This window comes from Rhodnius prolixus, unplaced genomic scaffold (genome assembly GCF_049639745.1).
Source record: "Rhodnius prolixus isolate KJV_2025 unplaced genomic scaffold, Rpr scaffold_1, whole genome shotgun sequence".
Lineage (NCBI taxonomy): Eukaryota > Metazoa > Arthropoda > Insecta > Hemiptera > Reduviidae > Rhodnius > Rhodnius prolixus.
In genome coordinates, this window is record NW_027411581.1 from 8432776 (window position 1) to 8458784 (window position 26009).

Genomic DNA, 26009 nt, shown 5'->3' on the forward strand with positions numbered 1-26009 from the left:
CTGCGATTTAAATCTCATATGCGAGTATTGCTCTAATGAGTAAATAGGTATCCGGTCTTTTATTTAAAAATATTTATGTAAATATATATTTACACAATCTGAACTGTTAGGTGTTTACGTCTTTAATGTAAATGGATCTTAAATTTGTTATTTAAGGAATCAATTTATAAAAATAGGTGCAGGATTTCTCGAAGAATCTTATTGGGTACTTTCGGGAGAATATCCCTTTCCTGCACTTTCACAAGTGGCTTTCCGATTGCTACTGCAAAGTGCGGTGCTGCGTCAATGTCCTAGCTGGCGTCTCGCAAACTCTCTTTCAATTTTCTTTCCCATCCTAGTACAGGTGGTCTCCACTCACGCTGACAATACCCCTACTACTATTCTCGCATCCTGATCTTGTGGTAATACTAGGTAAAACCACCACGATCGTATAGTGCTCGCAATCGGCAGCTAAGTTGGCTATCTGATGATTCTACCAGTATAGTAGACTCACACAGGAACTCAAATACTCAACTGAGAAGCCGAGAAGTGGACATAAATTACAGTCAACTGTCTGAACTCATCAGAGAACACACTCACAAAACTATAAATCTTTTCTGTGACCATAACGGATCTGCCAAACATCCGAAGACCATTATCCTTCCAAACCAAGATCCTCAATCGTCAATACATCCTCTTTTTTTTTTTTTTTTATAAATAAAGACCTCAAAAAAAAAAAGTAAAAAGTAATCACCTACTTTATCAGGCAGACTTTTACCTCCAACTACCAAATTAGGTGTCGTGGACGGAGGCGACTAGCAAACATACTTAACTGTAAATTTTTTTTACTAACAATTAAATAAAATCCAAGGTCTAAAGACCGGAATCGAACCCAGTACCACAATGCATATTAGGTAATACGAGGGTCGTTTGAAAAGTCCGTGCGAAAACAAAAACTACTTAATTTTTTGGGATAAACCTTTTTTATTTTTCAACATAGTCTCCTTTTAGGCTTATACACTTCGTCCAACGCTGCTCTAGTTTGTTGATCCCTTCCGAATAATAGGATTTGTCCAAGTCTGAAAAATAGCCATTCGTTTCTGCAATCACCTCCTCGTTTGAATAAAATCTTTTTCCCGCCAGCCATTTCTTCATATTGGGGAACAAATAGTAGTCCGAGGGAGCCAAGTCTGGAGAATAGGGGGGATGTGAAACGAGTTGGAACCCTATTTCCATTAATTTTGCGACCACAACTGCTGAGGTGTGAGCTGGTGCGTTGTCGTGATGGAAAAGGACTTTTTTGTGGGCCAATCGTTCAAACGAATGCCAAACACAAAGAAATAGACCGATCTGGCTGAAACTTGGTGTGTGTTCTTCCAAGAGATGCTACTAACTAAACATAATCTCGATACGCGCCAGTAGTGCTATCTCTCTGACTTTGCACGGACTTTTCAAACGACCCTCGTAATGCAGGTATAAACACTTCAACATACCTTTAATTTCCGAATTAATCCACTTACGTCACCGTTTCGCACACTGATCTATCCAGACATCTTAATCTCTTAGGTGAAGGCCTCTCTTCCACTTCGCACCTTTGACAATCTACTGCGTCGCTTAAAGTGGCGATAGCTGCTTAAAAAAACTCAAAAAATGAGAAAAATAACTTTGCAATAAATTATTTCCAGTGGAGCAATATTTTCGTTAACTTCCTGTTTAGATTTCATCGAGTAAATGCGAACGAAAATATGAAGTTCTAAACTCCCTTCCGTTTTTGAACTAAGAGTTTTTACAAACACTTAATCACACGACCTTCATCTAAAAAAAAAAAAAAAACAAACATTTTGCAGACTCAGATAATCTTATATTAGACCCCACAATGGTGCAATGTGGAATTCGAAAATTGGAAACGATTGAGAAATACTCTCCTTTGAAATGAATTATTGTACGAAGATAACATAATTCATTTTGAGGCACTCGCCTAATTCAATAACTTTATTGATTTACGCTTATCTTTCGATTATCAAATTTACGCAAACTTATGATTAATTGCATCCCCCCCCCACTGGAACCAAATCTAGAATTTTTTAATTAAAAAAAAAGAAAAAGTAATCACTGATAGCGTAATTGTGAAAATAGTGAGCCAACTAGATATGAATCATATTACTTCCTGTAATAAATTAATTAAATATTAGTCAAAATACAGGAATTTTTTTTTTTCTGCAATTTCTCCGTATCACACATTACGTACTTGAAATGGTCGAAAACCTACACGTTATTAGATAATTCGTACTTCATAAATTTTTAGTTTAAACTCATTCAGTTTATGTAAAACCTCTGCGCGTAATACGTTCACTTCCGCTTTGTTGTAAATTTATAGAAAAAGTAACCGCTGGATATTTGTGGATAAATGTGCTCTTGCTGTTATGGTTATTTACTTTCAATATAATTTAATGTAAGTAAATTATGTATTTTTAGTTTGCTAGTTAACTTTTAATTTTTATAATTTTAGGAAAATAGAAACTACAAATAAATAATTCATTTCTTTTTGTTACAGATCGAGAAACGACTTTTAAATTCATTGAGGAAATATGTTGTAAGTACTAATGCTCTCAATATACTTTAATAAAACGTGACTGCCATGCATCACGTGATTAAATCATAATATAAATTTATTTTTATCTGTAGTTATGTTAACTAGGAAGACATTTTACGAATATCATGAGGAATAAAACCCATTAAGATTGCGTAAATTGTCTCAAATTTTATGTAGCTCCCCACTGGTCGAAGTAGGTTTAATATTTAAAATGGGGAAATTTTTTTAAGCTTACCTGCGTGAGAAGTTATAATTATCTTTCGGGGTTTTTCAGTATTTTTCTCTTTTAATGTAGCAACAAAGATTCGTTCAAACTAAAAGAAAAATGAAAAATAGAATCGTCAGTTTTTACCGTGTGACATTATACAAAGAGTTTTTCCTCTATAATAATTTTCTTCTTTTTTTTTACGAATCAAAAAATGGACCATCGTAGAAGAACATGATACTGTAAACGATAGCAAGTTATGACGCTCTTAATGAACAGCTTCTCATTAAGGGCAAAATATTAGGCTCTACCCACTGCTTTTTCTGCGATTTTGGTGATATCCTCAAAAAAAAACCGTTTTAATAAAGCTGTACTATATAACACACATGCTATTACTTGCACCACGTAATTATAGTTAGCAACATTTGTGTAGTAACGAGCAAAATAACGTAACTCGAGTTAACTACTGCAGAAAACTTATTCACTACCAAAAAGACGGCTGGAACCCGAAGGTGGGTTATTAACCTTATCTGTGATTCTAGAGGAGCCACTAACAATTATGCCTTTACGATTAAGTTTAATGTGTGCGTAGATATAGTCTTCCTATCTCTTCGCAATCGATTTGTGATGTTGACCATCTCTTTCTAGTAATGGCTTGCAATAGCGGACTTAGCCTTGATGTAGAAATTGATAACATGCTTTAGATATTGACGGTGCTTGCAAGTGATGAGCTTTTATATACAAAAACACTCTAGAGTATATAGATAATTAATTACAGGTATTATTCAATTTACAAGATAATTGTAATCAATACCTTCAGAGCAAATTTGGGGGAGAGTTTTGCTCTTCATTACTCCTTGAATCCGGTGCATAGTATTGCTAGTTCAGGACAAACACCGGCAGCCATCTTGTTTACACTAAGAGCTCCTACTTAAATATCACTAACGTTCAACAAAAAAACAGGAAATGGCTACTAATAAAACAGTCGTAGAAATAGATTGTTCTAATTAAAACAAAACGGAAAACACAGATATAAATAATACTTTAATGTTATCTACTCGCGAACGTTACAAGAGATAAATAAAATTAAAGATGAGCGAGGATGGCACTTTAACCAGACTCCCCGCAATAATGGTTATAATAAAAATGGAAACAGCTGACTACTGGGCGCCATGTTTATGGTGTAATAAATTTTATTTATTTAATCTTTCTGTAATTATAATGGTTAATAAAATAAAGGCTATGGAATATTCATTAATTTTTCTATGAATAATACTGTGGCCTATATCGCTCATGATTTCCTAACGCTTTGGTTTATTTTAAAAACTTCGAAGTAATTCGAAACCTGATTTTTAAAATGAAAAATCGTAATTTTTTTTTTTTTTTAGCGGTTGATAAAAATTTGGTGTTAACACCGGAAATCTAAAATTGAGGTCGATCACAGTAGAGCCTTTTATTCATTTCCATTTACTTCTGTAGATTTGGCGGAAGCAAAAATTGTTTGATCATTGGATTAAGCAATTTTTCCCGTAGGTGCTGAAATTTTCCCATTTTTGCTCTCCTCCAAAATTGGGTGGGAGGATGAATCATACAAACAAATTAATATGTGTGTGTTTATTACGTGTATGTGGGAGTGTTAGTCGTAGTAAGCGGATCGGCATCTCGCAAGGCACTATATACGGCCATTATTACTTGCTTTTCATTACATAAATGGTTTACAATAATTGCATTTAATGAATATGTAGAACATATTTGAATATTTGCCGACGTGGGTTTTTTTTTTTATTTAACTGATTAATGATGGTATTTATTTTTTTAAATTACTTTTCTACAACGGCTCTCCATCAGTCACTTGTCTGGCTTAACAAATGGCGAATCAAAAACTAACGTTACCTAATCAGAGTATATAGTATTTACTCTTAGACGGAAAATCCTACCTCCCACCTTCATGAACCAAACTCCTATATCAACTGTGGACAAAGTACTCTAACCTTGGACTGTACCTAGACTAAGGGTTCTCATGGAATCCCCCATCCTATACTGAAAAGACAAGAAACTAACCAACGCTACAAAATTCTCGCCAGACTACTTGACAAACGATCGATACTCAACCTACATAACAAAAGACATACTGCTGTTACTGCGACCTATTTGGTCGTACGGCATCGAAGTACGGGGATCGACTAAGCGACTTCCAACTCACTACGCCTCCAGACTTTACTGCCAAAAATACTACAAAAAATGCTACCTCCGATCTACATCAACCAAACTGCTGCACTAACTGTGGACAAAGTACGCTACCTTGGACTGTACCTAGACAAAGGGTTCTCATGGAATCCCCCATCCTATACTGAAAAGACAATAAACTAACCAACGCTACAAACTTCTCGCAAACGATCGATACTGAATCTACTAAACAAAAGACTCTCTTATACCTACAGTAATGGCAACCTCGTTGGCCAAACGGATGTATGGAAATCGACTAAACGTTCCAACTCTCTGCGCATCCAGTCATTACAGACAAAAAAATACCTCGAAAGATGCTTAACGTCCCCAACCTTTAATCTCTTTCGTAAAAAGACCTTGCGAAAACTCGTAATTCTTGAATTTCATTCATCTAAAGCAGCTCATTCTCTAAAACCTTTCATCGAATCACACCTATCTTCTTCCACTGTATCTGGTAATTCTCCAAGAAGATTTGAAGAGAAGATGGCCTCGCAATCTACTCCTATTGTAGTAAGTGTTCACGATAATAGAGTGACACCATTGGATGCCTTCTCCAAATGTTATCACGTACCACATTTTGCTAATTGCTATTGCAAATTTCAATAAAAGATTTTTTAAAAAATTTAGTTTTCAAAGATGCTAGTTTCTTTTACTCCTTTTAAGAAAAGACTATGTAATGATCAAAGGTGAAAATCCTTAAAATAAGTAAAAATAAAAATAAATTCTAACAATAATGAATGATGTAATAGGCAGTGGAATCTGTGTAATGTGTGAATAATATCGTACCAGCCGCCAACAGCCTAGCTCCACTATCTTATGTTTGCTTGGCACCAGGTGTGTACGTTCATTTAAAAATAATTTTATTTTATTTTTTCCCATTTAGTTTTGTGAACTATGTCGTCCATCATGAACAGAGTGAGCTCTCGGTACCGCATGCCACACGGATTGATATTTTTGGCACTCGAAACTATTGGTGGGCAATGTTGGTGGTTAGTTTATACTAAGAGTGGAGATCAACTAGTGAAAGGTGCCATCCTAGTAGTGAAAGGAAGTGCTCTCTTCAATAACAATGCCACCATCTTGATCGCTATTATACTATCTTTTCCAACGTCATGTTCTTCCCCCCCATTCTATTTATCTGTCTATTATCTGTAGCCATGCTAGTGTAACCACTGCTAATAATCAAGAAAAATAACTTTCTCTTTTATTATTTTTGAATCAACTTTCTCTTACTTCTACAAGAGAAAGTACTGCTGAGAAATTATTGATTATTTTGCAGAAACTATACTGCAAATCTTATGTGTGAAAAAGCTCACGTGACTTGCCGTAAGGAATTTTTTTTTTTTTTTTTTAACCTTTATTTAGATTTTTACCACTGCACAGAAATAAATGCAACAAGCAAAACAGATGGTCGATAATAGTGTGCTGATAGGCTAGGCCAACAAGCACACATTGACATGTCTGACATGAACGACGGCCATCCAGCGATAGCAGTCGTAATATGCCATATAGCAGGAGAATCACGACTGTCTCACTAGATAGCCGACGCTACATTCGTAGATGGTCGCGAAGCCACCGACGCCTCAACCGTCGTGGAGGATTAGTTGGGAGGGTGGAGGTTGAGAGGGCTTGGACTAAAGGATTCATGTGAGAGGATAGTTGGGAATGGAATTTTATGTAACGGGATTTGGCGAGGACAGAGACGAAGGGAATTTTAAGGTCATTGTGGATAGTATGGTTAGAGACGTAGAAAGGAGCATTGACAAGGGTACGAAGGATTTTGGATTGAAGGGATTGGATACGATGAAGGTTCGAGTGTTTGACTGTCCCGTACAGTTCTATTCCATATGTCCATATAGGGGTTAGTAATGTGTAGTACAGCTGTCTTTTGTTACGTAGCGTCAGTTTTGAACGTTTGTCTAGTAATTTTTTTAATAGTTTATATCTGTTATTTAACTCAGTTCGTTTTAGTCGAGTATGAGGATTCCAGGTTAGTCGTTTGTCGAGGTGAAGTCCAAGGTAACGTACTTTTGTAACGGTAGGAAGAGCAATATGGTTGAAATATATGGAAGGAAGGGTTTTCCGGTTTAGTGTGAAGACTATATGTTTGGATTTTTGTTGATTTACCTTAATTCTCCACTTTCGTAGCCAGGGTTCTAGGATATTAATATGGGATTGAAGATGGCGAGTTGCCATGACAGGATCATTGTCAGACGATAAAATGGCCGTGTCATCAGCGAAGGTAAAGGTAGCAGTATTTGGATGCAGTGGAAGGTCAGCAGTGTAAATTGTATAGAGGAGGGGTGCGAGAATACTCCCTTGTGGGACACCGGCAAGAATAGGATATATAGGAGAAAAAGAAGTGCCTTCTACAACCATGAAATATCGATCAGCAAGGTATGATTTTAAGATGAGGTAGTAGGTTGAAGGAAGGATGCCCTTAAGTTTCCACAGAAGACCCGGATGCCATACCCGATCAAATGCTTGAGAAATGTCTAGGAAGGCTCCCGGGCAATACTGTCTCCGCTCAAGGGAGGTTGCGACGGTGTCAACAACTCTGTGAGCCTGGTGGATGGTAGAGTGGTAACTACGAAAGCCAAATTGATGGTGAGGAATTAAATTGAGAGGAGTTAAAATAGATTGGAGACGGAATAGTAAAAGTTTCTCGAACATTTTCCCTAGAAGCGGAAGTAGACTAATAGGTCGATAAGAGGAAGGAGAATGAGTTGGTTTGTTGGGTTTATGGATCAGACGGATTGAGGAGAATTTCCAAAGAGAGGGAAAGTGAGTAAGGAATTAAAAAATTCTCTCGCATATTGCTGCAGTTCGTCAGTTCGTAGTGTTGTCGTGATGGGCATCATCATCTTCATAATTTAAAACAAAATTGAAAAAAAAAAATTAGTCCTCACATTAAATTCACACTTCCGGTGTCTCTGGTTTATTAAAACTCAAGTATTTTAGCCAGACATTTCATCTGCGTTAATAGTTCATGAACCATTAAGTGCATCTGTTACTACAGCTTCCTACCTCCTTGGACCCTCCCCGTAGAATGTATTTGAAGTCTTGTTTATCCGCTTCTGATAAAAAATATGTTAAGTGCACTATAAGTCTATCCTAGTTCGTAACCATTTTTACGATGTAAGAATTCCATGTAGAATTAAGAAAAATGCATTGATTGCAATTTTTAAACACTGATTTCTTTTTTGCATTTTAAGATTTTAGATAAATTTTATTTCAACAATGTTTTCTGCATTAGTATAATTTGACTAGGCGACCCTCTGGGGGGGGGGGCGCAGACCAACGAGCACAACTCGATTAACTCCATAAACCAAAGAAGTTGAGAAATGCGAAGAAATGATGTACGGTTTTTTTCTTTTTTAAATACCTGTAAAGCCAGTAAACAGCGTTTCGTCCTATCGTCCTATAAGCCTTCTTCCAATCTTAGGAAAACTCCTTGAGAAACTGCTCCTAAAACGAATTTATCCTCTCCTAGAATCACAGGAAATACTTCCGTCCCATCAATTTGGTTTCCGCGCTCATCACTCTACAGTCCAACAATGTCATCGTGTTGTGGATGTAATCTCAACCTCTCTTGAGAATGGACAGTATTGTCCGGGAGTTTTTCTCGACGTTGCTCACGCTTTCGATCGCGTCTGGCACCGGGGATTGCTTGCCAAACTCAAGAGCATCCTACCAACTACATATTTTCTCATCCTTCAATCTTACCTTACTGGACGCTTATTTAGTGTCGTCTGTGGAAATTCCTACTCTCCTTGTTACCCAGTTCGAGCAGGTGTTCCCCAGGGAAGTGTCCTTGGGCCTGTACTCTACACCATATACACTGCTGATATTCCTACCAATCCTCGTACCTTCCTTTTTACTTATGCCGATGATACGGCCATCCTCTCTCCTCATAAAGACCCGGTCCTTGCCTACCGCTTCCTCCAATCCCATATAGAATCTCTTGAGCCTTGGCTAAAGAAATGGAGAATTAAAATTAATGAAAATAAATGTAATTACATTACATTCTCCCTAAGCCGAACTATCCTTCCACCCGTTTACCTAAACCTCACTCCTCTTCCCACAACAGATTGTGTTAAGTATCTAGGACTCTTCATGGACAAACGCCTAACCTGGAATCCACATACTAGACTCGAACGGAAAGAACTGAACAGACGATACAAACTTCTCTCTAGACTTCTTGACAAGCGATCTAAACTCTCTCTACAGAATAAACGACTTATCTATACTATGATACTAAAACCTGCCTGGACTTACGGAATGGAACTTTGGGGCTCAGCCAAAGCTTCCAATATCTACAGAATCCAATCCTTCCAGTCAAAAACTCTCCGTAGAATCGCTAATGCTCCTTACTTTGTTTCCAATCATACCTTGCACCGAGATTTCCTTGTTCCCTATGTTTCTGAAGCTGTAAGATCCCGTTACTTTAAATTCCACACATCAATCACCTCACATCCCAATCCTCTAGTAGCTCAACTTACCACTCTACCAGGAAATCCTCCCAGGCGGTTGAAGCGCAGGTGGCCACGCGATCTTCTAAATGAAGTAAGAGCCAATGTACAATAGTGAACTGTACCACTTTGGGAGTTTCACCAATGGGTGAATTCTCCCCTCATGTATTCATGTATCTATTCCATTACCATGTTGTATCAGAATTATTCTGCATCAAGTGAAAATAAATAAATTAAAAAAATACCTCTTTTTAGAATATAAATTCAAAAAAATTTACCGTTATCATTCAGCACCTGCTACTGAATTTGAGTTGAATTATTGCAACGATTTACTTTTACAGCACGGAGTTAATACAAAAAATGGCTTCCAAAATAAATTATTTATTATAGAACGACCCAAAAATTTTTTTTGTCGCTTAATGGTGTTAATCTTGTATTATTTTGATATAAAAAAGCTATGACTGAACTTTTGACTCTTAAATTTTAAGATACTTCAAAAAGGTGGAGTTAATCGAACGGCTCATGTAGTACTTGGCATTTTTGAGCCTAAATTGATCCTTTACATGAGAGGTTACCGAAGGCTCCGCTTCGATCTAAGCCTCCTCCAAATTGATGTCTTAACAAAAAATTAAATCTTTCTTAATTTTTGTTTTAAAATTAATATTTCAATCCTTAACACAACAGGGAAAAAAATCATTTCCGACTTTTATTCCGTTCATTATAGATACGAGGGTCGTTTGAAAAGTCCTTGCAAAGTCAGAGAGATAGCACTACTGGCGCGTATCGAGGTTATGTTTAGTTAGTAGCATCTCTTGGAAGAACACACACCAAGTTTCAGCTAGATCGGTCTATTTCTCTGTGTTTGGTATTCGTTTGAATCGAGGAAGTCGAGTGATTTTCAAAAAATGGACGAAAAAGAATTTCGTGGGTTGATTAAACACTACTTTATGAAAGGCAAAACGCCACAGGAGACTAAAGAGAAGCTTGATAAACATTATGGTGACTCTGCTCCTTCGATTAGAACAGTTTATAAGTGGTTTCAAAATTTTCGGAGTGGCCATATGGGCACAAGTGACGCTGAACGTTCTGGACGCCCTGTTGAGGTTACTACTCCAGAAATCATTGATAAAATCCATGATATGGTGATGGATGACAGAAGAGTGAAGGTGCGTGAGATTGCTAGTGCTGTGGGCATCTCGAATGAACGGGTACATAATATTTTGCATCAACATTTGGACATGACAAAGCTATCCGCAAGATGGGTGTCGCGATTGCTCACGCTTGACCAAAAACGAAATCGTGTGAAGTGTTGCAAGGACGGTTTGCAGCTGTTCCAGAAGAATCCGCAGGACTTCAAGCGTTGTTTCGTCACTGTGGATGAAACATGGATACATCACTACACTCCTGAGACCAAAGAACAATCTAAACAATGGGTTACCAAGGGGGAATCTGCGCCAAAAAAGGCGAAGATCGTTCCTTCGGCCGGAAAGATTATGACGACTGTCTTTTGGGATTCGCAAGGAATAATCCTCATCGACTATCTGGAAAAGGGTAAAACTATTACAGGTGCATATTATTCATCGTTATTGGACCGTTTGAAAACCGAGCTGCAAGAAAAACGCCCACGATTGTCCCACAAAAAAGTCCTTTTCCATCACGACAACGCACCAGCTCACACCTCAGCAGTTGTGGTCGCAAAATTAATGGAAATAGGGTTCCAACTCGTTTCACATCCCCCCTATTCTCCAGACTTGGCTCCCTCGGACTACTATTTGTTCCCCAATATGAAGAAATGGCTGGCGGGAAAAAGATTTTATTCAAACGAGGAGGTGATTGCAGAAACGAATGGCTATTTTTCAGACTTGGACAAATCCTATTATTCGGAAGGGATCAACAAACTAGAGCAGCGTTGGACGAAGTGTATAAGCCTAAAAGGAGACTATGTTGAAAAATAAAAAAGGTTTACCCCAAAAAATTAAGTAGTTTTTATTTTTGCACGGACTTTTCAAACGACCCTCGTACTTGACTAAATGATGCAATCATTAATCATGCGAATTATGCAACTTAGGTAGTCATTATTTACGAATTACTCATTCAAATGTCATTTGCTTAATGAGAATAAAGTCATAAACAAAATTATTTACATTTTTTCTTAATAAGTGACTTTTATTCCCGTCCGAAAACAGAAGTCTCCATCTACAAATAACTTACTCAAGTCATTAACATCACCATTGCTGTTATTTCCGCCTGTCCCTATAACAGGAAGTATTGCGTTCTGTCAGGTTATAACCCCACCACATTTGTTGACTGAGTGTTCTGAAATTGATCTTTAAATTTGAAAGATTTCATCTATTGTCTTGTATTTACTCTGGGGATAGACGGTAAAAGTCGGCTCAGCTGGATCCATGAGTGTGCTGTAAAAGTTGACATGCTGGTATTTGGTATTAATACTGTTATATTCAGTAGTACCACGGTGCGGGGAGGAGGTCGTGAGTCGGCATGTGGAAGGGAGAGGTCCCTAGTTTAGTGCCTTGCCAAAATTCCATCACAAATTAACCAACCACTTTGTGCTAGAATTTGTTTTGCTGCTCATAGAATTTACAATGTAATAATATTTAACGGGGAATATAATCTTTCAATTAAGTTAGTTGGCCCCATCATTTCATGCATTTTATTCCATGTTTATTCGAATTTTATTAGCAATTTATGATTTTTTATTACAAATTTTATTAAATTCAACTACATTCTCACTCGTTTGTAATAGAGAAGTAAAGAGATCTTGTTAGATTTTACATAATTTATTACTCATTAGAAATTCCTAAAAGGTTTTGAGGGTGCTAGGAGAAGAAAACTCTGCTGAGGATCATATAAGTACCGGAGAATGCAGTTACGAGCCTCTTTGATTGGGTTAACGACGTAGGTAGCTGGTAATTTGGTCCCCCAATTTTAGAGCTGTATTGTTGATCCCCTATTTTATAACTAAAAAATCCATTCTGCGCCCTTGAAAATGGGTAGAATGGAATCTGTCGGAGAGGAAGTGAGCCAAAGGCCCACTCGTTCAGGATCCACTGAAACATTCCCGGGTTAGCCAGTACGCAAGCACAATGCTCCAAACGGCTTCGAAAGCCGCCTTGAGAGCCGCTTTTGCAGGGCTCTTGCTAAGGTCCTCATAGCCTGGAAACTGTGAGATGCTGCTCCTTCTACGTGCTTGCAAAGCAAAGAACTCGGAGCGATTTCTCTTTCTCAATGGCCATTATCGACCATAACCAGCAGACTCATATGTTTCCTCAAATCCTGTTTCTCGTGTCAGCTGACGCTCTTAGAACCCCTGCAGCTCTGGTTTAGTACATCCGCCGTTAAATTTCGCCAGGCTTCTCGAATAAATCCTTTCTTTTTCTCTGTCTGCACTAGCAGGCCTTTAAATTCACTGCAGATCCATGTATTGCAGGACTTGGATTTCGTCACGCAGTAAAAGGGTCCCGGTGAAAGGAAATGTTTACTAGAGGACTTTCCAAGACCGAATTCCATCCGTCTTTACAACCGCGGAGTGAGCTTAATGGAACCACCATCTTTGGTGAGTAATTGATGGCTTTAATAGCCGCCGCTGTCTGACGAAATACGGAACCATCACCCTTTCACGTCTTTTTATCTTATTTTTTGGCATAACATGTAATGTCCAAAATCTTCCGCTTAGGAACACTGTAGCTCAGAGGTTCCCAATCTTTTTCGGTTCGCGATTCCCTAAATAATCGAATTTTTTTTCCGTGGCTCCCTTAATACATAAGATTTTTTTCTAAATTTTTGACTTCAAAAGATGCGGAATTGGAAAGAAAGCAATGAAAGACTCGAAAGTTCCCAAATATACACATTGTGCATACACGATTGTTGGCGCAAAAATTCGAGAATTGGAAATTGCAAGAAAATTGCCGAATTGTTTAATTATTATATTTTGCGGCGCCCTTATGACGGCACCTCGGCGCTCCGGGGAGTCACTGAGGGAATCACTGCTGTAGCTTATCTGCCTAGCTCCACCCAAACACAGATCTTCGGACTGCAGCAGCTGTAAATTCCACCTTAGTCTCTTTCAAGGTCTTTGAGCTGCCAGTACACCAGCTGAACTCATCCGGTGTAGGTGCTCCAATGGTCCAAGCTGATCAGTGTGGTATTATTGTTCAGAAGTTAGCGTTCCATACAGTTCTTTGTAATTTTAATCAAAATATACGTAAGACTGACAGGTTATCTGTGAAAATTAAATGAAAATGTCGGAATGTTTATTTGAAGAAGGTTATAAAGACGGTTATTTTCAGCCTTACTGAAAAAAAAAATATAGTTATTTAAATTTAAATAGAGCGTTTAATTACTTAGAGTGTAGTTTTCTTGATGTACAGATGAGTAAATGAGTAGAATTTTTTTGAGTGAAATTCCTCCCCACCCTCCGCTCACTCCTCGTTTGCAAGAGATTGCCAAAACGTTACGTAGTATGAAGAGGCGCCAAAATAGTAGAAGTCCAGGTTTTTGTGTGGCTCATATGCTACGTGTGAGTCATAAAAAGATCTTCTCTTTTCTTTTTTTTGGCCAATTGTAGAAGAGCGTACTCTGTCGGCGTAACTCCTTAACGCACACCCCTGCTGCTGTAGTAAATATGTCCACCACTATTCTGACCAGTCCTAGTTTATAAGTAGATCTCACCGGATCTGCGTCCATCCAGTTTTGATCTATCTATACCCACTTACATAATCATTCTACTAGATCGTAATTCTTAAGTTTTTTTGTTTGTATTTTATTCTTTTTTATTATCATCTTTTCTTCTGCTTCATCTGTGTTACTGTGATCCTCTGTATAAATCTTTTTCTGATCTTGTTATTTCATTCTTCTTACAAAAAAAAAAAAAATTCCGACTACAGTTTTTTACTATTATCAGTGTCGTAGGTATACTTTATACTTTAGTTTAAATGTTGTGCTTTAATCTGTGCTCTTCTTTTTATCATTGTTATTTTATTCTTGTTTAATGATCCATTCTATTGCGAAGTGCTTGTGTATATTTTATCTACGAAAACTCTAGGTGGCATTGGATTTTTTATTTTCTATTAATTATTGCTTTGTTTTATTTTATACGATCATATGTTTTTTTTAAAATAATTTTTGCGATTGTAATGGCTGTTGTTAACATTTTCAACAATCTTAATGCTTTCATACGATTTTCAATGTTCAACTATACAACTATCCAAATTTTTTCTGAAACTGGATAGAATACCTTTTAAATCTCACGCTGTTTGCTTAATTCTTTTCTTGTTTATTATTCCTAGACAAATTAAGTTTAATTACCGGATACTATTCTCTATTTTTTTTTTTTTTTTTTTTTGGAACTGATATGCCCAAAATGTTGGAAAATGAAATTTTTTTGATTGGTAATCGTAATGTAAAAACAGCGTTTTTCGGGAGAAAAACAAAAATTTGGGAAACAGGAAAATAATTTCACTCAAAATAGGGTTTCCTATTTACCCCTAATTTATCATTTTCGGTACCGTACGTCACCAAAAAAATTATAATATATAAGAAACCCTAGCGAATATTTGTCTAGATGCAATAATGTTGAAGGACGATAATTATTTACAATATGACCACAAAATAAAAAAGACAAATTTATGTTTAAAAAAAGAAAAAAATATAAGCCCCTTTGTTTGCTAGATGAGTTGCAATTTTGAAAGTTAATTAATTATTATTATAAATCTATTGGTCGACCTTAAAAAATCTGAATGTTCATTCGTACTTTTCATTGTAAACATTTTATTAACTTATTTGATTTTGTTTTATCTTTATATCTCAAATTCAATTTTATTAACTACTGTCAGCGTTTTTTTTTCTACCAATTATATGGACTGTTTAATATAAAACTATCGAATTAATGTTGCAGTTTAATCACTCAGTACTGATTATTCGTCAATCACACTAAGGTCGACAATTTAATCGATTAATGTGACCGTATGAGTTGATTTCAAAAAGTTGTAAGTTTAAATTAAATGGGAGAATTCGGACGATATTTGAAATATTATTTTAAAGAAAGCTTTAACAATACTAGGCTGAAGTTCGTGAAATTTTTGTAAAGTTGGGAAAGGGATGCTGTATCATTTATTAAAATTTAGGACCTTTACCCCCCGGGAAATCGAACCCCCAGTACCACCACACAATACATCTTAGCTTAGCGGGGCCTCTTATTGGTGGTTTAATACTCGTGTAAGTCAGTGATTCTCAACCATTGTGCCGTGGCATTTTTGCGTGCCGCGAAAGTTTTGAAGTTTGCTGCCAAATTTTAAAAATGCATACAATAAAAATAGTATATTAAATGTAGAAGACGATATGAGAGTAGCATTATCATTTATTCGACTAAATATAAACTGTTATTATCAAAAAAACATCAAGCTCCAATTTCTCATTAAAAGTATTCTTATTATTAACTTTTAATTAATCCCTTACTAAACATATACTGTTGTTTTTGTAGTACATATTATTTTATACTGAAAATAAACAAACTATTTTACACAGTGTGTTATGGATAAGTAAAATACTTTAAAACTTATTGTTAGTGTACCCCCAAATTTTGAAATTGTTAAAAGTGTGCCGCCGCTACAAAAAGAAAAACAAAAAAGGGTTGAGAATCACTGCTAAGTAAAACTGCCAAAACCCAAATAAAAGATCTTCATTTTTTCATCCCAGTGAATGTTAGTTTTTCATTCAGAATTGTTTCTATATAGAAAACTAATTAAAATGGAATCCAGGATAATGGGACGCCTCTACGTAGTGATTTTTTAGCTCTTCCTATTTTAGGATTTAGTAGGACGATGAATCCATTTCTGGATAAATATATCCAAACAATTTTTTTTTTTTTGTCTATTTTTACATTTTAATTTAGCGGCGCCTCTCACAATGGAATGTTGTTTGGCTTAAATTTAACAACCTAGTTGCCTTTGGTTTTAAATCTCTGTCTGCGATCTTTGTTTTTTTGTTTTCTGTTGCTAGTTAATTTTACTCCAGAGAGTTCATACATTGGATCCAGTAGATAATTTTTATTAATTACTTAGTTATTTGTCTTATTACCGGAAGAAGAATTCTTATGTCTCAAGGCTGGTTTTTTACCGGATATTTGTTATTAGAATTGTAATAAGAAACATTCTTCTGGTAACAATCCTTTAAATTTGTGTTCTATTATAATCATTAACATGAGCGTGTAAAATGGTAAATTATTATAAAAGTGTAAGAATGAAGTCATTGTATTTCTCTCATCTTAGTAATTGAAGAAAGAGCCTTAAATGATGACGTCACTGGGAATATGGCCGTTTAAATTTTTTGTACTTAAAAAAAGTGCTAATTTCCATGCAAAAAAAAATATTTCTTAACTCAGAGTGGCCAAATGAAATAACCTGCGTTTTGACCAAATCCATTAGACGGAAGTTGATTGTTTCAATACTTTTCGCGATGTTTTGCGGAAGTAAGCCAATACTATAGACACCGACATTTTAAGAAAAATCTGCTACTTAAACCTTTCAGTGATTTAGAACGATAAAAAATTGGTTAATTATTTAATTGTTTTGCATTTGTGCGTGAGTCTGTTAGAATAAATGTAAAACTAAAACTCCCAGGTTCGAATCCAGCTGCCCACCTTTTCCTAGAAGCTTCCGGTGATGGACAGTGTTGACTGTAACGAGATCATACTGCCTAAAGACCCTGTAGAGTGCACTGAAAAAGACTAAAGGGTTCAATCAATGATCTCACCTGCTACTTAAATTAAAAAAAAAAATCATGCATAATAGTTTCAAAATTTACAGGAAATCAGTAGAGCGGAAGTGCCACTTTACTAAATGCCGCCATGTTGTTTGGTTTTCAATTTTTCTTTTCCTTTTCTTTGAACTTTTTATGCGCGCCACATAACGTGCATTAGATTGAATCATCTTTCAATGAACTATTTATTTAAGAATTTGTCTTAAGATGCAGCTGTTCTCTAATGTGCCGTCTTAGTTTATTCTCCGGTTCTAACCCTTCGATAACATCTAAAAGGGGAGAAAACACGTCTTGTCTAGACAACATTCGTGACCTTGAAACCAAAAAAATAATAACAAAAATCTCGACATCATCATTTATGTTGAATTAAATTTTTTTGAAGCTTTGGAAAAATTCCATGTGGTAAGAAAATCTATCAAGTATAATTACGTAATAAATTATACTGAAAGAGACATTTATGTAAGTGGCATTTAGGGTTGATGGTCAAAAAAAGTGCACGAAAAAGTGTAATGTTCAAAAACACCTAAATACAGCAATTTTTTTGCTCTTAAAAATACTTCCGTTCTAATGTTTTATTATGAGCAATAATATTAAGTAATGGTGGTCATTAGACGCGAAACGTTTTGATCATTATATCATATTTAGCATTCTCTTTAAGGATTAATGGCAAAAATGTTGGCAAGTATTTCCTGGTGTTCGACAGACAGACAGACAGATAATTAAATAGGCTACGTGATGATTGGATGAAATGGCCGGCTAACGGGAATCATCTAAAACCGCGGAGGGAGAATACACATTGCCTTGTCTGACCTAAATTTTTGTCTTAAACACAAAGAAAGACGTTTGACCGAATAGCTAAGTCATCGGAGCTTACTAGTTTGTAATTAAAATTCGTTGATTTATTTTCAATTTGTTTTCTTGCATGTTTGGTGCTCGCCAGAGTACGTACCGCAAATCCTAATTAAAAAAATGTTTTTTAATTTTAATGAACGTGTTATTTTTTAGAATATCTCCAAAAAAAAAAAAAAATGGAAAAGAATAAAAATGGAAAGCATAGATTTACTGTTTTGGTGCTGGAGTTGCTGCCACAATCCGTGCTTCCAGAAGTGCTACTGTACTGCAGGAGTGCAGCGGTAGGAAGTAGTGGCAGCGGGAGGAATAATAGTAGGGATTTTAATCAGGGGGCATCTAGAATTTTGTGGATCTTCTTCTTCATCTTTCCCTATCTCCATATTGCTGTAAGGCATAGAGAAGCAGCCTTAGGGTTGGATTGGTCCGACCAATTTTTGGATCATTGTAATCTCAGAAGGTCTTTGGGGATTCCGCTCTAGCACTAGGTGATCCAGGTGATCTGGTGATAGAGGCCAAATTCCTGTGGTTGCCGTCTGTTGCGCCTTGGACTTTTTTTTAGCTGGTATGTTAACCTCATTAATCTCTGTTGGTCAAAGGGATTGGTACACCTTCTGCAGGTTTCAGGCCTAATCCGTAGAGTAGAAATGGGCAGAAGATATCTTCATAAGATGTCCATGTAATGTAAGATGCGATTTCCTCCCAGTCTGTGTCCCCCTAGCCTCTCCAGCAGGTCATGATTATAAGCATCATGTCTGATAACTCTTTATCATCATGAGAGAACGACTGGTGAGATGGATGTTATCCTATTGGGCCTCAGTAATCCAATTTTAGCTGCGGCGACTGCAATGACGACCCTTCTGATCTAGTCTTAATATTGTTGCTATGACAATTGAACAAATCGTCAAATTATAATTTGAATGAATACAGTAAGAGAAGACCGAGTGTTGAAAAATGCTGAACACAATCGATAGTGTTTTATTTCGACAATCGATCCATTATTTATTGTAGTTCAGATTTGATTATTTCATTTTTTTTTTACAGCGGCCATTAATTAATTGCGTTTATCGATAAGCGGAGTAAATGATGATGCTGTAAGTGAGAAACGGGAAGCAGCATCTGGTTAGTTCCTTGTAACGTCTATATTTACCTACCATTCCGTGTGTCTGTCTGTGACCATGGGATTGTCTCCATCTTTAGACACCAAATACCATAGGATTGTATTTTAAGATCTGCTAAAGTATTTACAGTGGGCCTACTACTCTGCACTATCTCTACTGCTCTAACTCAACAATAAATAGCCCCACTAACTACCTCTACATTTAAATTTGGACCAATTTTCTTTCAGTGCAAATTATCATGATTTACTAACGAGACTCGCAGCTATTTTAGAACATTTGTTTTGTTTATTTGACACTGTAATAATAAATCTTATTGAACTTGCAGTTACAAAAACAGAAATTCCTTGAACCCAAATAAAAGTTGTTCAGATCATTTTTTGTAAATAAATTCAATTGAATTTCTGAACACTAAGCATACTCCAACAACCTAAGCAGAATATGGCTGCTGTAAATAACCAAAACAAAAGATAATACATTTCATCAAATTTTCTACCTCAAATAATTATTACAGAAAATACACAAATAAATCAAATATCTAACCACATAACAAAACTTTGATTAAGAAGGCGATGGCAACAGCCATTACAGTCAACCTCATTGTAACTGTAACACAGTATAACCTTCACACAGGACCATTTCTACACAGACAGTACACTTCAAGTGCCCTATTCAGTATCAAAACCATTTGGACAATAGAGAAAGACGAATTTACAAGACTAACCGGATTTCAAAACATTAAGGAAAAAACAAGTAAGCAACATAAATTTAAAACTAGATTATCAAATAATATCTATCGCCTTTCAAACCGTCTATAATAATATTTTTTTGGTGAACTGTTTTCAAATGAAAGTGATTGTTTATAATACAAAATGTTAGTTAGCAAGCCATATTTTGTGTAAACATTGTTGCGAAACCTACTCAGAAAAGTTGTACCTCTTCCAGCTTAATGTTTTTCTTATAAAAGGAAAAAGTTTTATCACTATTTTATCTGTGACATATTGTGTTTTATATGAGATAAAACATTCATTTTTAATAAATTAGCACTACCTTTTTTTTTTACCGTTTTCACGATAAACCAAATTTCTCATTAAGTTCATAGAAATCTAAGGTAGTAAATAAATGCTCTACGAGAATCTAAGTTTTTCATTGGAAAATCAAATTAAGTTCAACCTTCTACCAAATAGAAGTTCGACTTTACTGGATCGAGTTTTCGGTATTTAATTTTTTTTTTCCCCATAAAAATTGCTCTAATGGAGTTCATTGAATGATCTTTTTGAAACAAAAAACTTCGATCTGCTAATGTGCCTTGATAAAGTTCTTACTTGCTGTAGATATTTAAACTTGCTTGCAGCTTCTAGTTATTGAATTTCCATAAAATTGCCAGCGATCTTACAAAAAAAAAAAAAAAAAATGTTATCCTGTTTGTCTGGTTCTTGGCTGATAGATTTCTGACCCAGTCCCTTGTACCATCAGACTTGAATGTTCTCCGGAGAGAATCGTGTGTACACGCTAGATTACATTTGAATATATTGAAATTTCTATTGTCTGGAAAACAAGTGGCTAAGTTAGTACTGCCTAGTAGAAGTGTGTGGTTCTATGTTTGCTAGTTGTATAGTAGGAGGATGTGTTATTGAGAGAGAATTGTAACAGAAGATGGGCCGCGAAGAGCCTGGAGTAGCGACTGTAACAATAGTTAGCCATGACTAAATAGAAAATGATATTGTAACTGTACCTGTTATTATGGGCCTCTCTTCTGCCAACATTTTATACTTAAATCTTTCTTCACTCTTGGTTCCATCCTTCTCAACTATCTGCCAATCCCCTGCCACCATTACTTTCCTGGTATTAGAGTATCATTTTTATATCTTTTTTATTGTAACTAATTAATAAGCCACTTTATTCTCTTTTTCATTACTTTGTGATTTCTTTCTACAGAGCGTATAAAGTCTTGCCAATTTTTCGATTTTATGTATTTTGTCGAAAATATTTGGTTTTAAGTCCCCGGAGTTAAAAAAAAAAGAGGTTTTTAGAAAAATTATAGAGTTTTAGTAATTAAAACTGTCCGGTATTATGAAAGTGAGGTATCATCACTTCACTTGAGCGGATTTTTCATTTTTTGTTTTTCTCGAAAATGGATCTTTCAAATTTCCACTTTTTGTAACTTTTATTTGTTTTAATATTTTCTAAAAGAATTGTTTTTGAGATGGTTTTAGGGAGCTTTAAGCTATTGTTCCCCGTTCTAGTATCCTTTCAGAATTTAGTTCCACAAACCATATAATGTGAAAACAAGAGCTGCAATACGTTTTGAAATACTGAATAAAATGTAAAGATTAATAACTTAGTGTGAGGAATTGCGTTAAGAGAAAGATGGTTTCGAAGTCTTTCGAGATATCTAAATGTAAACAATTACTTTTACTAGGGAAGGGATTAGCTATGCGGTTAGCATACTGGACTCCCACGCGGAGGTCCCGGGTTCGAATCCAGCAGCTGACCCTTAGATTTTCTCTTCCTAGGAGCTTCTTACAGCTCACTGTCCGGTGATGGACAGTGTTGTCTGTAACGAGAGAACACTGTCCGGAGGCCGGCAGTGCACTGGAAAAAGCTCCGGGCGCTAATAACCTCAGCTGTTGATGCGCAAAAAAAAAAAAAAAAAAAAAAAATTACTTTTACTTCTTTTATTTTTCGATTTCAAATTCATTTCTAGTGAAAACTGAATTATATCAGAACACGATGAACACATTAAGGTACTACCACTTAATAGCAGAAATATCTTAAGAACATTTGTCATTACCGGTGTTACCGTCTTTTTTAAAAAAAATCATAACTCTCTCTTGAGATCCTTTTTTTTTATTATTAATTATGTGCTTTTATTTTCTGTTATTTGACATCATACAATTTCACTTTCACAAATTAAATGCACTTCTTTTGTTATTTAATTTAATGTTTTTTTTTGTTTTTTTTAATTAAATGACTTTAGTTTTACGCCAAGTAGTAGTCTTAATAAAATAAAAAGAAACACTCTCCTCCCTCTCCAGCGAAGTCTTTAGAAGTAGTGAACATGCGTGGATCAGAACTTGAACTTGATAGAAGAAAGCAACATAACCTCCAAATTAATTGTTGTATCTATGTAAACATGGCGTTGCTATAAAATTGTACGTCTTTCACCAAGTGTTTTTCAGAGAAAATTTGGTTAACTAGAGTTGCGCTTGATTCTTGATGCAGATCATGTTACGTGATCTGGGGTACATTCTGAAAGACAGAGCAGTAAGTTTTATGAAATTCGCTGGTGTCAATTCAAGAAATTGTTTTGTTTTTTAACACGCGCCTCACGAAATGCTTTATTCACTCCAATTTTTTTTTTTTTTTTTCAATTTTTGAAGTATATGAATGGTTAGAATATAAATCTTTGAAGCGAAGAGATAGAAGAAACTTGAAGAGGAAAGACGGTAACAAAAAAGAATTGGAAGAAGTGAATTGTGTAAACTCCCAGTTGCGTGTACATACGTCCTGTGTTGTGTTGGGTTGGTAGGAGTGATGATGTGATGTACTCTAGAAGGCACTTGTTAAGGAGAGAAGGAGAGAGAGAGAGAGAGAGAGAGCCGTGACACGTCCTTGCTAAAGGACTATCGTTACCATTTTATACACAATATCTTTTTGTTGTCGTAATTCTCTTCTTGCAATGCTGTTCTGTGTGCAAGAGAGAGTTTGCTTGGAGAAGGCGCACTAACACAGGCGCTAGCAAATCTTTTCTTCAGCTAATATTCCTCTACTCTATATCTCTTTGTGTTAGGCTGAATTCCTCACAAACAATATCCTATCTGCAACTGTCAACAACAACACCCAACTAAAACATTCTCTCCTCCTTCATCCCTACAATCTTCCCTCTACGTCACTGGATAACACACACACTCACACACAAACTAGTGTACACTATTCACATACGATCATTATAACCTTACTCCTACCTTCCACGCCAGTTTTGCCATCCCCCTTTTTTTTCGCTGCCATCACAATAATAACTTCCTCATATTCCAAAGTTACAGATTTGTTGTGGAGTTAGCAGGGAAACAAAAAGCAAAAAATGAAGTTATAGGATTTTTTTTTTTTGCAACTTTGTCAGTTTACATTATTATTATTTAATTTAAGGCGCATCAAGATCTGACATCATTACGTCTATTTATTGCACTACCAGCCTCGAGACTGTTCTCTTAATAAAGACAGCTCTGTGAACTCGGAGTCATCGGCCAGTTAAAAGAACAACATTGGATTTAGGTCTTATGTATTAATAACGGACATACAGTTAAACTTCATGACGCCACGACGGCCGAGCGGTTAGAGGCGAGACCTGTATAGTTAATATGTATTGTGGTGCTGGGTTCGATTCCCCGGTCTTAGGCCTTGGATTTTATTTAATGTTTAATCAAAGGAATTTTCAGCAAAGTATGTTTGCTAGTCGCCTCCGTCCACGACACCTAATTTGGTAGTTGGACGTTAAGCCCCGCCTGAAAAAGTAGGCAATTACTTTACAGTTAAACTTCATAAACTAACTTTTTATGTATTAATAGAGGAACGATCCAAACTCATATTTAATTAAAAAAACTAATGAAACTAGCTGATCTTCCCAGCTGCTGTAACATCACTGTGTTATGAGCAATAATACTTACACATCCTCTATTTCCAGATGAATTTGTGATGGGCATAAACGACAATGGAACGACGTCACAGTACAACTTCAGATTCCAGCACAGACTCCAGGCAGGTATGTCATTGTGGAATTGAAACTTCAAAAACTTAATTTAGAATTTCAATTTTAGAGTACAATCTGATACCTACCACTCAAACACGAACTTTCAAAAATCTTTTTTTTTTTTCAATTTTAATTAAGCCTTTTAAAAAAAATGGTTTAAAATTATTCCTTAATTTAACAATGGCTCAGGCCACTGAGCTCTAGCAGTGACCGAACCGCAAAAATACGTAGACACGACTTAGCCATCTTGTTTTGGAACACACCTTGCGAAAATGTTTACTATTAGGGAGGGGCCTCCTTCATGTTCCCGAAGAGAGTGGGATTCCATCTTGTTCAAAATTTGGTCTGAATTATCCTTATCAAAGCGTTTGCAAGTTATAATGCCCTACATCCGAAGTATACTTGATGGTTCTCCTAGCGAGCTTTATGGTTTCAACTAGAATTTAATTTAAATCCTAGCCCTTAAAAGCAGTATTTAATTTTTTTTTTAATTAAACACAGGGTTCCTATGCAACTGTTGACGAATTTAAAATTGTCTAATGCACAATAAATTGGATTTAATAACTTTTTTATTCATTTTAGTTGAAGGGTTTTTTTAACAAAAAAAAAAATTGAACGAGCTGCTACACCTTAGCAATAGGTATTGTCTTTATTTCTTCCTGAAGATAGATTTCAGAACCCAAGACGTTTAAAAACAATATTTCTCTCAATACTCTTTGTTGAGAACTGGAAACAAAGAAAAGAAAAATTATAGTAGGAAAAGATTTATTTATAAATATGAAACAACAACAAGGAATGTAGTTGCGAGAAACCATAGCTAATTCCGACAACTTCAACTACATGACAGAATAGTAGTATTTTTCCAACTTGTAACTGTTACATAATTAAGGTTTTTTTCCTCTCTCTGACTGTGAGCGAAAAATTCTCGCATTTTTTTTTTTCAAGTCAAAAATGTCTTGAAATGCTATATTATTTCGCTTAATTGAGAAATATTCTGTTGTAAAAGCAATAGGGTATTTACTAGAGTTTGTAATATAAACTAAATAAATAGATTTATTGAAGCAATCAAATGAACTTTTTTTCTAAATGGAAATCTCTTTTTGAATTGTTTTAACAAAAGACAAAAGAACAATAATGCATTATTCATTTATTATTAGTAATAATAATTACTTCTGTTGTTAGGCTAAATGGAAGCAATTGCCTCGTCATGTAAGTAAATTTGAAGTGTGTAAAATTAAGTCCCCGTATTTTTGTTTTTTGTTTTGACGCTTAATTAATTTTAAATTTATCATTTTTTTCTTTGAGAAATTATTTAATTGCTTATTAATACCATCATATGTGTTTGGGTAGCCATTCATTTGTTTTATTGCTCAAATCATGCCAAACAACTAAAATCGTCAAGTTATAGCAATGTAGTAGTTCAGTTTAGGTCTGCAGGTAGCAGCACGTACTAGGTTACAATGAACTGCAGTATTAGGTAGAGAGAAATTAATTTTTTAGTCTGAAAAAAAAAGAAAATGGTGAGTTTACAGAGCTAGTTTTTAAAAATGTTAGAACTAATTAGAGATTTTGTGAATTTTTTTTTCTTTTATGCATTTCCAAAGACAATTAGGCAAAGATGTAAAGTAAACCCTTGGGCAGGTTATGTTTTTATGTTCAGTTCTGTTAAGTGTCACAAAATGCTTCTTATGTTTTAGCTACATTATGATGTAAGAGTTTCTATTCATACTAATACCACAATTATTATTATAACTGCAGTGGTGTGCAAAGTTTACTTTCAAAAACCGTGGCATAATGTGTACGTTTTAAAGCAATTAACATAATTGTCTAGCTCTTCGATTTAAGAAAAAATGAAATATTTCTTATTATTTGTTGTTAAAACACATGCTTCAAACCGAACTATATGTTGTTCTTCGCTTCATTTTACTTATTGTTGGTTTACTTTATTTAATTAACCATATTTTATTTGGTTAAATTATTCTTTTGTTATTTTTATTAATTTATTGCTTCTATAATTAATATAGGCCTATATTGTTACTAT

At 35.4% G+C, this 26009-nt stretch overlaps 1 protein-coding gene across 14 annotated transcripts in view; it reads left to right on the plus strand.

The window, feature by feature from the left end:
* smash (smallish) overlaps positions 1-26009 on the plus strand; it is a 203188-nt gene that overhangs the window by 153843 nt on the left and 23336 nt on the right. For 4 of the 14 annotated variants that reach the window (XM_074130655.1, XM_074130604.1, XM_074131509.1 and 1 more), the window contains 3 exons: positions 2534-2572; positions 23903-23980; positions 25151-25177. In XM_074130655.1, the coding sequence (XP_073986756.1) occupies positions 23930-23980; positions 25151-25177 (78 nt within the window). In that variant the 5' untranslated portion in view covers positions 2534-2572; positions 23903-23929. Of the gene's footprint in view, positions 1-2533; positions 2573-14133; positions 14405-16615; positions 19972-23902; positions 23981-25150; positions 25178-25270; positions 25489-25586; positions 25678-25745; positions 25767-26009 lie in introns of those variants that run through there. The other 10 variants (XM_074130918.1, XM_074130783.1, XM_074130853.1 and 7 more) reach the window with 10 other exon arrangements.